Source organism: Oncorhynchus mykiss, chromosome 6 (genome assembly GCF_013265735.2).
Source record: "Oncorhynchus mykiss isolate Arlee chromosome 6, USDA_OmykA_1.1, whole genome shotgun sequence".
Taxonomy (NCBI): Eukaryota; Metazoa; Chordata; class Actinopteri; order Salmoniformes; family Salmonidae; genus Oncorhynchus; species Oncorhynchus mykiss.
In genome coordinates this window covers 54,607,569-54,624,271 of record NC_048570.1, presented here as the reverse complement: position 1 = coordinate 54,624,271, position 16,703 = coordinate 54,607,569, and the positions used below count along the sequence as shown (strand labels likewise).

The 16,703-nt window shown below is 43.4% G+C and overlaps 1 protein-coding gene across 5 annotated transcripts in view; it reads right to left on the bottom strand.

Moving 5' to 3' along the window:
• The window catches only part of brsk2b (BR serine/threonine kinase 2b), a 186,801-nt gene that overhangs the window by 14,983 nt on the left and 155,115 nt on the right, over positions 1-16,703 (bottom strand). For 4 of the 5 annotated variants that reach the window (XM_036980439.1, XM_036980441.1, XM_036980442.1 and 1 more), the window contains exons 13-16: positions 14,613-14,673; positions 11,791-12,484; positions 10,280-10,328; positions 5,015-5,138 (exon numbers count right to left, since the gene is read on the bottom strand). In XM_036980439.1, coding sequence (XP_036836334.1) covers positions 5,015-5,138; positions 10,280-10,328; positions 11,791-12,484; positions 14,613-14,673 — 928 coding nt within the window. The remainder of the gene's footprint in view (positions 1-5,014; positions 5,139-10,279; positions 10,329-11,790; positions 12,485-14,612; positions 14,674-16,703) is intronic. The other variant, XM_036980443.1, reaches the window with a different exon arrangement.

The window sequence follows — 16,703 nt, the reverse complement described above, 5'->3', positions numbered from 1 at the left end:
ATAGTTATGCAAGCTCAAGTATTTTTTGTTTTTGTGTCTTATTTCTTGTTTGTTTCACAAGAAAAAAAAATTGCATCTTCAAAGTGGTAGGCATGTTGTGTAAATCAAATGATACAAATCCCCTCCAAAATATATTTTAATTCCAGGCAACAAAATAGGAAAAATGCCAAGGGGATGAATACTTTCGCAAGCCACTATATATGAGCTAAAATTCAGAGAAAACGCGAGACAAAGAGAGACACGACAAGACAGGAAGAGACAACACTGGATCTGTTACACTACAGCACAGCACTGTTAGGGACCATCAAACTCTGAGTCAATTACAATAGACAGCGGGTCACACAGCAACCACACAGTGTTGGGCTACAGAGACCAGGGTGCCTTTGAAAATACACAAAAACAAACCTGCTGGGAAATATTGCAGATAATGGGAGATAATTGGCTAGGTTTCGGGTTAATGCAAGCCAACTACTGTAGTGTACAATGATGCTTGTGTCATGACAGTGTCAGTGTCAAAGTCAGTTTCCATCCATTGTCGTGACTGTTTTGACGCTGTGATATACCATTATAATGACACAGCTATGCACAGCGTGGCCAAGAAAAACTTAAGAAGACTCAATCAAGTCCTTTCCTTGGCTCTCTTTAATGTCAGAAACCAAACTGCTGTGCACCAATCATATGCAGACTAGAAAAAGCAGGCTGCTGTTCACTGATTACACAATAACACTGACCTTCACTGGGAAAGCAGCAGAGGGAAATGCAGGCAGTAGCACTGACAAAAAGTTGCTCTAAATCGAAAGATAAATCACAGTTGCTTTATAGTGAATGTATTCACTTCACCTCATGGACGAACAAATGAACTTAGCCATCACTTTGTGTGCTAGCTCTAATAATGATTTCAGTGTTTGAAGACCAGGATTTCTTTTATATAATTCCATACAATAACAAGTCAAATAGCATCATGGCGCCGGAGGAGATGCCTGCTGTTTTACCATCCCCTAACCAATTGTGCTATTGTGTGTGTTTTTTTCGCATTATTTCTACCTTATATTGTACATAATGTTTCTGCCACTGTGTCTTATGACCGAAAAGAGCTTCTAGATATCAGGACAGAGATTACTCAGCCCGTACTGGAGGAATACTTTTTCTTCAACGAATCGGATGGGAAGAATTTACTTCAGACGCCCGACAAGGCCCTCATCCATGTCATTCTCTGGAGAAAGAGACAGAGATATTGGGGGCGAAGGTCTGGGTTCCTTGTAAAGGATCCGACGGCGAGCGGGTAATCTACCTTTACCATCGGTCCTATTGCCAATGTACAAGCAATGGGATGTAAAATAGATTAACTACAATCACGTATATCCTACCAAGGGGACATTAAAAACTGTAATATCTTATGTTTCACTGAGTCGTGGCTGAATGACGACATGAATAACATACACCTGGCGGGTTTTAAGCTTTTTCTCTGCAGGATAGAACAGCGGCTTCTGGTAAGACAAGGGGTGGGGGTCTGTATATATCTGTAAACAACAGTTAGTGCACGAAATCTAAGGAAGTCTCAAAGTTTTGTTCACCTGAGGTAGAGTATCTCATGATAAGCTGTAGACCACACTATATACCAAGAGAGTTTTCATCTATATTCTCTGTAGCTGTCTATTTACCACCACAAACCGATGCTGGCACTAAGACCTCCATCAATGAGCTGTATACGGCCATAAGTAAACAGGAAAACGTTCATCCAGATGCGACGCTCCTAGTGGGCGGGGACTTTAATGCAGGGAACCTTAAATCCATTTTACCTCATTTCTACCAGAATGTTAAATGTGCAACCAGAGGGAAAAAAACTCTAGATCACCTATACTCCACACACAGAGACGTGACAAAGCTCTCACTCGCCCTCCATTTGGCAAATTTGACCATAATTTTATTATCCTGATTCCTGCTTACAAGCTAAAACTAAAGTAGGAAGCAACAGTGACTCGGTCAGTAAGAAAGTGGTCAGTTGAAGCAGATGCTAAGCTACAGGACTTTGTTTGCACAGACTGGAATATGTTCCAGGATTCTTCTGATGGCATTGAGGAGTACACCACATCAGTCACTGGCTTCATCAATAAGTGTATCGATGAAGTCGTCCCCACACTGACCATACATACCCCAACCAGAAGCCATGGATTACAGGCAACATTCGCACTGATCTAAAGGGTAGAGCTGCCGTTTTCAAGGAGCGAGACTCTAACCCGGAAGAGTACAAGAAATCCAGCTATTCCCTCCAACAAACCATCAAACAGGCAAAGCGTCAATACAGGACTACGGTTGAATTGTACTACACCGGCTCCGACGCTCGTCGAATGTGGCAGGGCTTGCAAATTATTACAGACTACAAAGGGAAGCAAAGCCGCGAGTAGCACAGTGACACAAGCCTACCAGACGAGCTAAATTACTTTTATGCTCGCTTCGAGGGAAGTAACAAATAAACATGCATGAGAGCATCAGCTGTTCTGGATGACTGTGTGCTCACGCTCTCCGTATCCAATGTGAGTAACACCTTTAAACAGGGCAACATTCAAAAGGCTGCAGGGCCAGACGGATTACCAGGACGTGTACTGCCAGCATGCGCTGACCAACTGGCAAGTGTCTTCACTGACATTTTCAACCTGTCCCTGACTGAGACTGTAATACCAACATGTTTCAAGAAGACCACCATAGTCCCTGTGCCCAAGAACACTAAGGTAACCTGCCTAAATGACTACCGACCCGTAGCACTCACGTCTGTATCCATGAAGTGCATTGAAAGGTTGGTCATGGCTGACATCAACACCATTATCCAAGAAACCCTAGATGCACTGCAATTTGCATATCGCCCAAACAGATCCACAGATGACGCAATCTCTATTGCACTTAACACTGCCCTTTCCCACCTGGACAAAAGGAACACCTATGCGAGAATGCTATTCATTGACTACAGCTCAGCTTTCAACACCGTAGTGCCCTCAAAGTTAATCACTAAGCTATGGACTCTGGGACTAAACACCTCCCTCTGCAACTGGATCCTGGACTTCCTGACGGGCCACCCCCAGGTGGTAAGGGTAGATAGCAACACATCTGCCATGCTGATCCTCAACACAGAGGAGGATCCTCAACACGCCATGCTCAGACCCTTCCTGTACTCCCTGTTCACTCATGACTACGTGGCCAGGCACGACTCCAACACCATCATCAAGTTTGCCGATGACACAACAGTGGTAGGCCTGATAACTGACAACGATGAGACAGCCTATAGGGAGGAGGTCAGAGACCTGGCCGTGTGGTGCCAGGACAACAACCTCTCCCTCAACGTGATCAAAGATAAAGGAGATGATTGTGGACTGCAGGAATAGGAGGACTGAGCACACCCCAATTCTCATTGATGGGGCTGTAGTGGAGCAGGTTGAGAGCTTCAAGTTCCTTGGTGTCCACATCACCAACAAACTATCATGGTCCAAACACACCAAGACAGTTGTGAAGAGGGCACGACAAAGCCTATTCCCCCTCAGGAGACTAAAAAGATTCAGCATGGGTCCTCAGATCCTAAAAAGGTTCTACAGCTGCAACATCAAGAGCATCCTGACCCGGTTGCATCACTGCCTGCTCGGCCTCCGACCGCAAGGCACTATAGAGGGTAGTGCGCACGGCCCAGTACATCACTGGGGCCAAGCTTCCTGCCATCCAGGACCTCTATACCAGGCAGTGTCAGAGGAAGGACATAAAAATTGTCAAAGACTCTAGCCACCCTAGTCATAGACTGTTCTCTCTGCTACCGCACGGCAAGCGGTACCAGAGTGCCAAGTCCAAAATGCTTCTTAACAGCTTCTACCATTAAGCCATAAGACAGCTAATCAAAGGGCTACCCAGCCCCCTCTTTTACACTGCTGCTACTCTCTGATTATTATCTATGTGTAGTCACTTTAACTCTACCTACATGTACATATTACCTCAATTGCCTCAACTAACAGGTGCTCCCGCACATTGACTCTGTAACGGTACCACCTGTATATAGCCTCCACATTGACTCTGTAACGGTACCACCTGTATATAGCCTCCACAGTGACTCTGTAACGGTACCACCTGTATATAGCCTCCACATTGACTCTGTAATGGTACCACCTGTATATAGCCTCCACATTGACTCTGTAACGGTACCACCTGTATATAGCCTCCACATTGACTCTGTAACGGTACCACCTGTATATTGCCTCCACATTGACTCTGTAACGGTACCACCTGTATATATCCTCGGTATTGTTATTTCACTGCTGCCGTTTAATTATTTGTTACTTTTATTTTCTATTTTTTACGTATCTATTATTTTTACTTCACACTTATTTTTCTTAAAACTTAAAGCATTGTTGGTTAAGGGCTTGTAAGTAAGCATTTCACTGTAAGGTATTCCGTTGTACCTGTTGTATTTGGCGCATGTGACAAATACAATTTGATTTGATTTGATCATAAGTAGGGAGGTGACAAAGGAGGGAAAGAGAGAGAGAGAGAGAGGGAGAGAGAGAGAGAGAGAGAGGGAGAGAGAGAGAGAGAGAGAGAGGGAGAGAGAGAGAGGGAGGGAGAGAGAGAGGGAGAGAGATAGGGAGAGAGAGACAGATAGGATATACACATACAGTAGATGGAGAGGGAGAGAAAGAGGAGTGGTGAGGAGTAAAAAGGAGTGGTGAGGAGTAAAAAGGAGTGGTGAGGAGTAAAGAGGAGTGGTGAGGAGTATAAAGGAGTGGTGAGGAGTAAAAAGGAGTGGTGAGGAGTAAAGAGGAGTGGTGAGGAGTATAAAGGAGTGGTGAGGATTAAAAAGGAGTGGTGAGGAGTAAAGAGGAGTGGTGAGGAGTATAAAGGAGTGGTGAGGAGTAAAAAGGAGTGGTGAGGTGTAAAAAGGAGTGGTGAGGAGTAAAGAGGAGTGGTGAGGAGTAAAAAGGAGTGGTGAGGAGTAAAGAGGAGTGGTGAGGAGTTAAAAGGAGCGGTGAGGAGCTCTTACAGAGAGGAAGGCTTGAACGATGTCTGCTTTGATGGAGCTGAGAGGCTTGTCTCTGATCACCACAAAGATCTGCTCCTCTTTCTCCAGGTTGATGAAGTTACCAAACCATGACTTCTTGGCAAGCCTGCAGGGAGGGAGAAAAAAATGGTGCATTCTCACAGACACGTACAAGTCAGCAAACTAGAAGGACACACACTCACTTAATTTAGTATCTGCTGGAGAGAAGACTAATGCATCATGTTGAGAGGACAATTAACATAGTGCCACACTCATTTGCATATCGCAACATTTACCATGCTTTGTCTGATCCGTAAGGGCAATGAACAGAAACTGTTTAAGGGAGTAGTGTTAAATTCAATGTTCTTCTAATCTAAAACCACTTTGTCCCTCCTAGCCTGGTCCAGGTGTGTATTTCAACCAACTGGTGACTATAATGTATGCCATGACAATTATAGTCAGAGGAGTTGGTAAAAGCACATTCATATCTGAACCAGGCTATTCTGTTTCTACCTCCCGCTATCATCTAACTTCAACCCTTGTGCATGTTCTGTAAGCCCTCTTCCTCCATCTGCTTGTCAAAATAGCCTCATATTGGTCCCCAATAGCAATGACATCATCCTGACTACCTTTGCTACTAACCTACCTCAAGGCCCCTTCCTCGTTTCTGCCTCATCTCCAACTATCCAACCAGACCCTAGCTGTGTCTCTCTCTGTCTGTGAAGCAAACTGGAACAAAACCACTCAAATATTCATGCGGAACAATTCCCTAAAAATGGCCCAATCAACAGGAAGGAGAGTCCAATCTGCATAATTGTGGGGATTGTTCACACAGGACTCTTGGGCAGAATCCCTACTGCCTGTACCTTACATAGTCACTCTCCCAGTGGCGAAAACACCAAAGGTAGAATGAGTTGACTTTCATGCACATGCATGTAACAGAGGTGGTTCAGTGACCCACAATCAAGTGACGAATCTCCTTGCCTGAGACCTGCAGCTTCCTGAACTAATGTCTCCAGACATCAGCTTAACGGGCCAACATCAGTGAATCCCAATCACTGACCTTGCCTGAAACCTATTTATTTTCTTAGTTTTTTTAGGGGGTGGATCAGCTTTACTATTGCAGATCAATTGTGGCTTCCATCAATGTAATTGTCTGCATCCTTTTCAATCCCACATATATCATTTTTGTAAATATATATATATAAAATATATATATAAATATATTTGTATATATTTTCCTTTATTATTTTCCCCTAACCCTACCACACCTCAGCTAATTTGAGTAAACTAATGGACAATACCACTTAGGCTTCTACTTCCAGCTTATACATATTATATACATTTTACAGACACAGTATATTTTACAGCTCCACTCAACCCCTCCCATCTATCTCTGAACACTATCCAGTTTTGACTTCTATTTGCCATATATTTTTCAACTGTGCTGTGATTTTTCAAAAAAGTTCTGAACCTTTCTATTCGAATAGTTTATACAGATTGCGACCAAAAACAAGCTTGGCCATTGCTAAATCCTTAGCAATCGACACAAAATACCCTATAATGACCAAGTGGAAACAGGTTCTTAGAAAAGTTTGCAAATTTATAAAAAAACAAAAATACCTTATTTACATAAGTATTCAGACACTTTGTTATGAGACTCGATATTAAGCTCAGGTGCATCATGTTTCCATTGATCATCCTTGAGATGTTTCTACAACTGGATTGGAGTCCACTGGTAAATTCAACTGATTGGACATGATTTGGAAAGACACTCACCTGTCTATATAAGTTGACAGTGCATGTCAGAGCAAAAACCAAGCCATGAGGTCGAAGGAATTGTCCATAGCACTCCGAGACAGGATTGTGTCGAGGCATAGATCTGGGGAAGGGTATTGAAATATTTCTGTAGCATTGAAGGTCCACAAGAACACAGTGGCCTCCATCATGGGGCGGCAGGGTAGCCTAGTGGTTGGAGCGTTGGACTAGTAATTGGAAGGTTGCAAGTTCAAATCCCCAAACTGACAAGGTACAAATCTGTCGTTCTGCCCCTGAACAGGCAATTAACCCACTGTTGCTAGGCCGTCATTGAAAATAAGAATTTGTTCTTAACTGACTTGCCTAGTTAAATAAAGGTTAAAAAAAAAAGTTTTAACCACCAAGACTCTTCCTAGAGCTGGTCGCCCGGCCAAATTGAGCAATCGGGGGAGAAGGGCCCTGGCCAGGGAGGTGACCAAGCACTCCACCAATCAGGCCTATATGGTAGAGTGGCCAGATGTCATGGTCAGTAAAAGACACATGACAGCCCACTTGGAGTTTGCCAAAAGTCACCTAAAGACTCTCAGACCATGAGAAACAAGATTCTCTGGTCTGATGAAATCAAGCTTGAACTCTTTGGCCTGAATGCCAAGAGTCACATCTGGAGGAAACCTGACATCATCCCTACGGTGAAGCAAAGTAGTGGCAGCATCTTGCTGTGGGGATGTTTTTCAGAGGCAGAGATTGGGAGAATTGAGGCAAAGATGAATGAAAGATGATGTACAGAGAGATCCTTGATGAAAACCTTCTCCAGAACACTCAGAACTTCAGACTGAGGTGAAGGTTCACCTTCCAACAGGACAATGACCCTAAGAACACAGCTAAGACAACGCAGGAGTAGCTTCGGGACAAGTTTTTGAATGTCCTTGAGTGGCCCAGCCAGAGACCGGACTTGAGCCCGATCAAACATCTCTGGAGAGACCTGAAAATAGCTGTCCAGCAACGCTCTCCATCCAACCTAAGCTTGAGAGGATCTGCAGAGAAGAATGGGAGAAACACCCCAAATGCAGGTGTGCCAAGCTTATAGCGTCATACCCAAGAAGACTCGATGCTGTGATCGCTGCCAAAGGTGCTTCAACAAAGTACTCCGTAAAGGGTCTGAATCCCTATGTAAATGTGATATTTAAGTGTTTTATTTTTTATAAATTAGCAAAAATGTAAAAAAATCTATTTTTGCTTTGCCATTATGGGGTATTGTGTGTAGACTGATAAGGGGGGAAAAATCGTACATTTCAGAATAAGGCGGTAATGTAACAAAATGTGGAAACAGTCAGGGGTCTGAATACTTTCCAAAGAAACTGTATATAACATTCTATTGGTTGTAAGAATTTTATATAATAATTTAAATAGAAAAACTAAGTTTTGAATGCAGTGTAGTTTTGTATATCAGTTCATAAACCGTGTGCCATGGTACATACAAAATCTCTTCCCAACTATTCTGCAGCTGCACATTTTTTGGTCTCACTTTTAGATAAATAGCGTGCCCAATTTCAACTTCCTGCTACTCATGCGAAGAATATAATATATGCATATTATTAGTAGATTTGGATAGAAAACACTCTGAAGTTTCTAAAACTGTTTGAATCATGTCTGTGAACTTATGTAGCAGGGAAAACCCAGAGGACTAACCATTCAGATTTCTGTCTGTTCAGTGAGTTCTCATTGGGAAACTATATTTCTTAGGCACTTGTTTGCAGATCCTACCGCTTCCACTGGATGTCACCAGTCTTTGGAATTAGGTTGAGGTTATTCCTTTGTGCAATGAAGAAGTACGGGCATCTTGGAACTGGGTAACACTGTTGAGAGTTGCGCAAGACTTGAAAAGTAGCGTTGGTTTGTTGTCTTCCTGTATTCAACACATATAGACCCGTCTTCAATTTGATCGATTTTTAACGTTTAAAAATACCTCAAGTTGTATTACAAAAGTAGTTTGAAATGTTTTGGCAAAGTTTACAGGTAACTTTTGTAATATTTTGTAGTGAATTGGAAGCTCTTTTTTTCTGGATCTAACACGCCAAATAAATTGACATTTTGGATATTTTTGGACGGAATTAATCGAACAAAAGGACCATTTGTGATGTTTATGGGACATATTGGAGTGCCAACAAAAGAAGCTCGTCAAAGGTAAGGCATGATTTATATTTTATTTATGCGTTTTGTGTAGCGCCTGCAGGGTTGAAATATGCTACTCTCTTTGTTTACTGTTGTGCTATCATCAGATAATAGCTTCTTATGCTTTCGCCGAAAAGCCTTTTAAAAATCTGACATGTTGGCTGGATTCACAACGAGTGTAGCTTTAATTGAGTATCGTACATGAGTGATTTCATGAAAGTTAGATTTTTCTTGGCCAAGTGGGACGCTTGCGTCCCCTATCCTAGAGAGGTTCAATTAAACTGGTATACTTTTTTATTCATCACAATTTTCTTTAACCAATTTTGGTCTTTAATGCAGGGCTGACAGACAAATTACTTTTTCCCCCTTCCACTTCCATTCTTGCAGTAATGCTGCAATTAGTTGGTTGTAATTTTGAGTAGAGCAGACATGTGTGATGTAACAGTCCTATTTATGATATCATTTACAAAGATTCTAACATTTTTTAAATGCTTTTCTCCAAAAATATATATACAGTATATATATGTTTTCTTTTCAATTAGTATATTTGAGTTTAACCATAATATTTGTTCTGTCTTTTCTGGTGAAATAAACTGAAATTGCAACACACTTTCTATGGCTTGTTAAAAAAATTGCGATATTTTGGAGAATTTTTCATTTTCAAATAACCGAAAGTGAGAGGTTGTAATCTGAATAAAAAGAAAAATGCCATTCTTGAACATGGGGTGAGACATTCATACTAATCTGCTAAAGAACCCGTTTGGATTTAAGTACATATTTTGTATGACTGAAGCCTTTAGGTCTAATGCTTTAATATTGAATCATTTCCGCCCTCATAATTCATATTCATTATATAAATAGGTCTGTTTAACTTTGTCTGGCTTGCCATTCCAAATCAAATGGAATCTTTTTTTTTCTCGTATAATTTTAAAAACAAGTCACTAGGTGAACGCAAGGCCATAAGCAAATAGGCCTACTGGAATATGACTAAAGGCAAGTCTTTTCCTGAAGACTTGCGTTAGACCTCGGAAAGAACACCTACAGACCACCTACGGGTCCCTATGGCGCTTGACCTCTACATTTTTAGTAAAAGGCATAAGCTGACGCAAACCCAACAATGTTCTGTAGAGGTGCTGACTATAGGAGAGTAAACTATAAATAAGAAAGAAAGTCTCACACTCTAGTTATGCTCCCAAACATTTAATGGATATAGCAAACAAATGTTTCGGTACACAGTGCCTTCTTCAGGGTTTTGGGAGCATAACTAGGGGGTGTGACTTTCTTTCTTTACCTCAATGTTTGTCAAACGTTGTATTTATGTTTTCCTGGGTCACTCACTCTGGTGAAGAGTCTGGTGTGAGGCTGGACATGTCCTCCTGGGTGGGAACTGTGGAGAGAGGCAGAAAACAACGTCAAAAGTGAAAGGTTAAAGGCCCAATGGAATCAAAAAACGTGATTTTTCTGTGTTTGATATACATTTCCACACTATGAGGTTGGAATACTACTGTGAAATTGTGATGATGATGATTACCCTTTTGGTGTGAGAGCTGTTTGAAAAGGCCGCCTGAAATTTCAACCTGTTTTGGTGGGACGGAGTTTTGGCCGACCTGGTGACACCACCAGGAGGTACATAGACCAACAAGAATGTACTTAATTGTTACCCAAAATTGATTTGATATTGAGATAAAAACGTCTGTATTGGACCTTTAAAGGTGAAAAGGTCAGACAAATGGGCAACATCGCTTGATTGACATCTGAGAGGGTTTTATTTATTATCTTTTTTATCACTTGATCTTTTCTATGTACATGAATACTATATTGTGCATAAGTACAACATAAAGCCAAAAATATTTTCCTCCGTAATCTTGCTTATAAATTGGTTGGTCTTTTACCATTGTAATACCATTATCTACAAAGGTTCTTCTGGATAAGATGGACAATATCCCTTCAAGTTGTAGAAATGATGTTAGGGAAAGGAAAGGGATACCTAGCCAGTTGCACAACTGAATGCGTTCAACCGGGAAGCAGTTGCCGTGGGGGTTAATTGCCTTGCTCAAGGGCAGAACTGCAGAGTTTTCCACCTTGCTGGCTCTAGCGTTCTGTCCCGACGCTCTAACCGCTAGGCTACCTGCCGCCCCTTAGTAATGGAGGATCGAAATGATCTGTCACCGTGCAGCACATATTACATGGCAACCTACCGACGGGCATGAAAGTGGTATACCGCTCATTAGAAGAAGAAAAACACACACTACAGTTTCTCCAATTACATATATGAGCTTGCACGCTTTGAAAACCATCATAACGGTAAAGCTCTGACGCCATGCGCTCCTCATAACACAAACAACCATTATTTTCATCTTTGCTCCTCTCATTAGGGAATGGAATAGCCGTTGATTGATAATGTATATGACCAATCATATAGAATTGAATGGGACTAGCATGAAGAACACCTCCCCGTTGGTTTAACAAGATTACATCACAGCGAATAGGACGATTACTGTTAACCCTCTTGAGGTGAAGGCAGAAATCCACCCTGTGCTAAGCGCTAATGCTAGCACTCTACTGGGAGAGTGTGAAATATTCTTAACAGGGCAGTATGACTTGTTCTACTGTTCACCAGAAGCGTGTACAGGTAGGATTTTAAAACGCATGGCGACCAATCCCCTTGACCAGGTGGTTCCAGCACGTCCTTGCGCTGGGGATGATCTACGCAGCCCAGAAGGATGTAGCTGTGAGCCACCAAAGGGTCCCTTTTCCTACACCCACCGTGAGTGTGTGTGGAAATCCTGCCTTATTCCCTCACCTCTCGTCCCCCTCCACAAGTCTCCTACCCCAGTCCAGTCCAGTACCTTGCATTTTCCTGCGATGGAAGCGCGGCGAGCCCAGGAAGCTATTCTTGATGGAGTTGAGACGCGTCCTCCAGGGCAACCCGCCGATGGAGGGGCTGGGGGGCGGTGTGGGGCTAGGGGTGCCCGCCGGGCTCTCCTTTGGCGTGTGCACCGGAGTGCCCTTGGGGGTAGGGAGGGGGCTCCCCCGCGGAGAGGGGTGGGGAGTCACCTGTATGGTGGGGACAGATTTGTGACCGTTGTGGTCAGGGTGGAGGCGGTGCCGGTGGAGGGGGGACATGGGTGGCGCCGGCGACAGGGGGATGGAGAGCTTGGGGGGCACAGTGAGGGGCGGGTGGCGGCGTGGCCGCGGGCTGTTGGGGACGTAGGGGGGGCTGCCCAGGGGTGAGGAGGGGGAGGTGGGCTCCGACTTGGGGGTGGTTGGGCTGTCAGCTGAGTTGGGAAGGGGGTTGGACCTGGTGGTCTGAAGGGGCATCTCAGACACTTTGGGCTTGGCGGGGAGGGTCTGTGTGCGGGGGTGCATCAGGGGGGACCCCATCTTTGGCGTGTAGGAGTTTGGAAGCGGGTGTGGGTGCACGCGGTTGGCCCCCCCTACCCCGTTATGGTTAAGGCGGAACTCTGGGGAATGGGTGGGGCTACAGTTGGGAGACTGACAGAGGTCTGGTGACTGGGGCGGGATAAAGAAGCGCCGGACCGGCTGCGATTGGACATGCACCGTTAGATTGACAGCGCAGGCAGCGAATGAGAGACCACGCCCATAAGCCAGGGGACATTTATAGAAAACACCACAGGCCAATAATGGTGTATTGCAATGAAAAGGCACCAGGAAAAAAAAACAGAAATATAGTAAGAAATGACATGGAGGAGAGGATAGGTGGAGCGAGTGACACACAGGCAGGGAGAGTGATGAGAGTGCAGAAAGAAAGACAAGAAGAACATGCCATTAGCATAACCAGCCAACCAGGAGGCAGCAGCACCATGGGGGGAGAGAAGTGTAGAAAATTACAAGCATTCATGAAGCCAAACCCAAACCGGCAACTGAAACAGCATCCAAAGCTAACTGCATTAGCTTCCAGATTGGTGGAAAGCAGCCATTCTGCATGCACAATGCTGTGGTATGAATGACATAGCAACTATCATGACAAGACATGAAAGTTTATTACAGCTTATGAAAACTGGCATGTATTAAAGGTTTATGCAAGGTTTAATGGCTTTTTGTTGTGTCACTCATATGGCAGCATTATGAAGGCAGCATTATGTAGCATTTATGACAACTGCCTTTGTGAAGTGATCCTCGTTAAATATAACGCATGAGTGTGTATGTCTCTGTGTGTGTGTGTGTGTGTGCACGCGCGTGCGTGCGTGCATGTGGGTGCTATAACGTTTAAAGGTGAAATTACACTCCTAAACCCTAATCCCCATATACATCAGTAGAGTGATCCCATCAATGTGTGACATAACATGTAGCCTTACGTAATCGGCACAATATTTATACTTTAAAAAAGGAGGACTAAAATGGCATCACCCCTATCTGAACAAAGACCTTTACAGTGTCACTCATAAAAAAAAGAATATGAAGCAACATTTAGGCACAAAACTCCTGCTGGGGTTGCTGAGATATAAATATTTGCCAGAAAGAAATATCCTCAACTATGAAACCTCTACAGAATCCTTCATAACACAGACAGTTCCCGCAAGAAAAGGCAGAATATGTGATGACTGCATGTTTGTGTCCTCGCTAAGGGCTGGCTTTAAAAATGCATGGCCATAGTAAAAAAGAATGGAGGAACTGTGCATGCTAGCTAAGAGCTGGCTAGTTGATTTGTAGCCCTAACCTTTACAGTCATCTTATATAACATGCCAGCATTTTCCAGTGTATTCCCTAATCGAAGATGACTTTGGATGGATTACTATGTTACTATCTTATAGTAGTGAACACCAAATCCCACATATAGGATTTATAATAATGGATGTGTTTGCAATCTGATGAGCTGTTGGGGGAATTAAGAACTTTAAAACAAGAACGATGGGGTTGCCTCATCAGTACTTAAGCCCTTATGAGACCTCACATGGATCCAATGATACATCACAAGAAGCCCTATGACATACAGCCTACATAGCTCTGTCATAACAATGATATGACAACAGTCATGGTAACCAACAGTATATTACAGTATAACAAATGATACAGCCCATTAATGAATTATAAACCGTAAAAAAAATATTCTGACCCACACTAATACCTCATATCAGCGTTATGTCAGGTGTCATAACTCGTGCCCTGTGTTTTGAGCTATCATGTCACATTACATAGATTTGAACCTTTATTTGAAACTTTTTCCAGAAATAGAATTACATCAAAAATGGAAGAAATTGTCTGAGGATGGTGCTGGACCATCTGACATACAAAATAAAAACAGTGTTTGAACAAAAGGCTTTAAATACAGTTCAAATCCAGGTCATGTGACATGATTGTCCACACCACAGGGCCCTAGTCATAAGCTGTCATAGGGTATAGTGGCTGGTAGCTTTGCACTATTCTCATGACAGACTTATCCAGGCTTCATGTCAGATGGTCTTTCGGAGAGGTTTTTACCATGGATTCCTCTATGAGCTGCCCTATGTATAGCCTTATGAGCTGCCCTATGTATAGCCTTATGAGCTGCCCTATGTATAGCCTTATGAGCGGCCGTAGCGAGTGAATAGCAGTATGTGCATTCCGGTGACATCCACAGCACAGCAGAGCTAGCGGTGAGGTGAGTTGGTGCGATGCAGTGTGGGCCCCGGGTGGGCCAGTGGGTGGTACGGGACAACCAAGCTCTTACCCTGGGACTGCTGAGAGGACTAGTGGAGAGACCGGAGGACGCTCCGCTGATAGACCGTGACCTGTAGACACAGAGACACACACACACACACACACACACACACACACACACACACACACACACAGAGGGTTAAAGACATCTTCTGACAATGCAATACGTGTGCTACAACTGGAAAACACTGAACACTACAATAAGACCACACACTGGCACACCCCTAGCCGGAGGGAGGACAAAAAGCTCCAAAAGGATATAACCTTCAAAAGGATTAGGACAAAGTGTCCCCTATATACTGATCTAAGATTGGTTTTGGGATTTACCCTCATAATGGTTAAAAGTTGCAATTTGGGAGGGTAAGCTGATACGTGCCTAATGGCGTGTTCTACCTGAAGCTTCTGGAAGAAGTAGAGGAGAAGAGATCAGAAGAAGACGAGTTCATTAACGTAGCTACCTTGAACACAGTTGTATGTGGCTGTAGCACTTTGTGTGCCAGCTCTTTTTTTGAAGACTTTGCCCTGAGCATAAAAGGTTGGCGGAGATTCAATCATACAGGGTAAGTAGAGGAGATTGACTCAAACAAGGATGGATAACACTGGATGTAGCCGGGGTTATTTCAAGCCCTGGGGAGGGGGGTCTGTTTAGGTTGGGATTTCCGAGCAGTTTTATTAAACACATTTCTCTCTGTCCTTCAATCTCTCCCTCTCTCTCTCTCATATTTCGATTCAAGTCAAAGGGGCTTTGTTGGCATGAGAAGCAATGTTTACATTCACAACGACGTTTGACATGTTATATTATTAACTATGTGCAGTGTTGTTACAAAGTGCACGTGGTAGAAGTACAAATGGCAAGGGAAAATAACTAAACAGATTCATTTACTTTGGTGTTTGTGTTCCACTGGTTGCCCTTTCCTTACTGCCGCAACAGGTCACGGATTTCGCTGTGGTGAGTGCACACCACGGTATTTCACATAACAGATATGAGAGTTTATCAATATTTGATTTTGTTTTCCAACTATTTTTAGGTCCATGTAACGTGAGGGAAATATGTCTCTCTTATGCTATCGTACATTTGGCAGGAGGTTAGGAAATGCAGCTCAGTTTCCACCTCATTTTGTGGCCAGTGGGCACATAGCCTGTCTTCTCTTGAGAGCCAGGTCTGCCCATGGCAGCCTCTCAATAGCAAGGCTATGCTCACTACATAGTCTGTTTTCTATCAGACACATTGGTCTCTCTCTCTCTCTCTCTCTCTCTCTCTCTCTCTCTCTCTCTCTCTCTCTCTCTCTCTCTCTCTCTCTCTCTCTGTATGGAACAGCGGGGACTGTGAAGCAACACAAACATAGGCTCAGACACATGCATACACACATGATAAATAACATATTCACTATACACACACGTACACATGGATTTTTTATTGTTAATATGTGGTAGTGGTGGAGTATGGACCTGAAGGCTCACAGTGTGTTGTGAAATCTGTGAATGTATTGCAATGTTTTAAAATTGTCGAACTGTATTAATTTTTCTGGACCCCAGGAAGAGTAGCTGCTGCCTTGGCCGCAGCTAATGGGGATCCATAATACATACAAATACTGTACTCTCTCACTCACTCTCAATCTCTTCCTGGCTCATCACACTGCCCATCTCTCTTTTTTTCTCTCTCTCTCGCTGTCTGTCAATCTCTCTTTCTCCCTCTCTGCCATTTCACTCAGCCTCTCTCTGTCTGTCAATCTCTGTCTCCCTCTTCCTCTACCTCTCCTTTTGTCTTTGATGAGGCGTCAGAGCTGTCCTTGTGCATAGCCTCAAATGGCCTTGTGTGTACAATATGACCAACACAGTCACACAGTGGTTGTAGACTAAAACAGCAGACAGTTGAATGGTTTGGAGTGTGTTGGCTTTTAAATACTAGATTGGGTGTACTCGCCAACCGTGTCTGTCGACATGACAACAAGACATGCAAAACATCAGAGTCTAAAGTCCACATATATACTTCAAACATGTCAGCTACGCCGTGAGTACACACACACACACTGCAAAATGAATCATCTTCCTTCTTTTATTTCTTCCCCTTCTCTTGTCCCTCCTCTGTTTGTCACCCCCC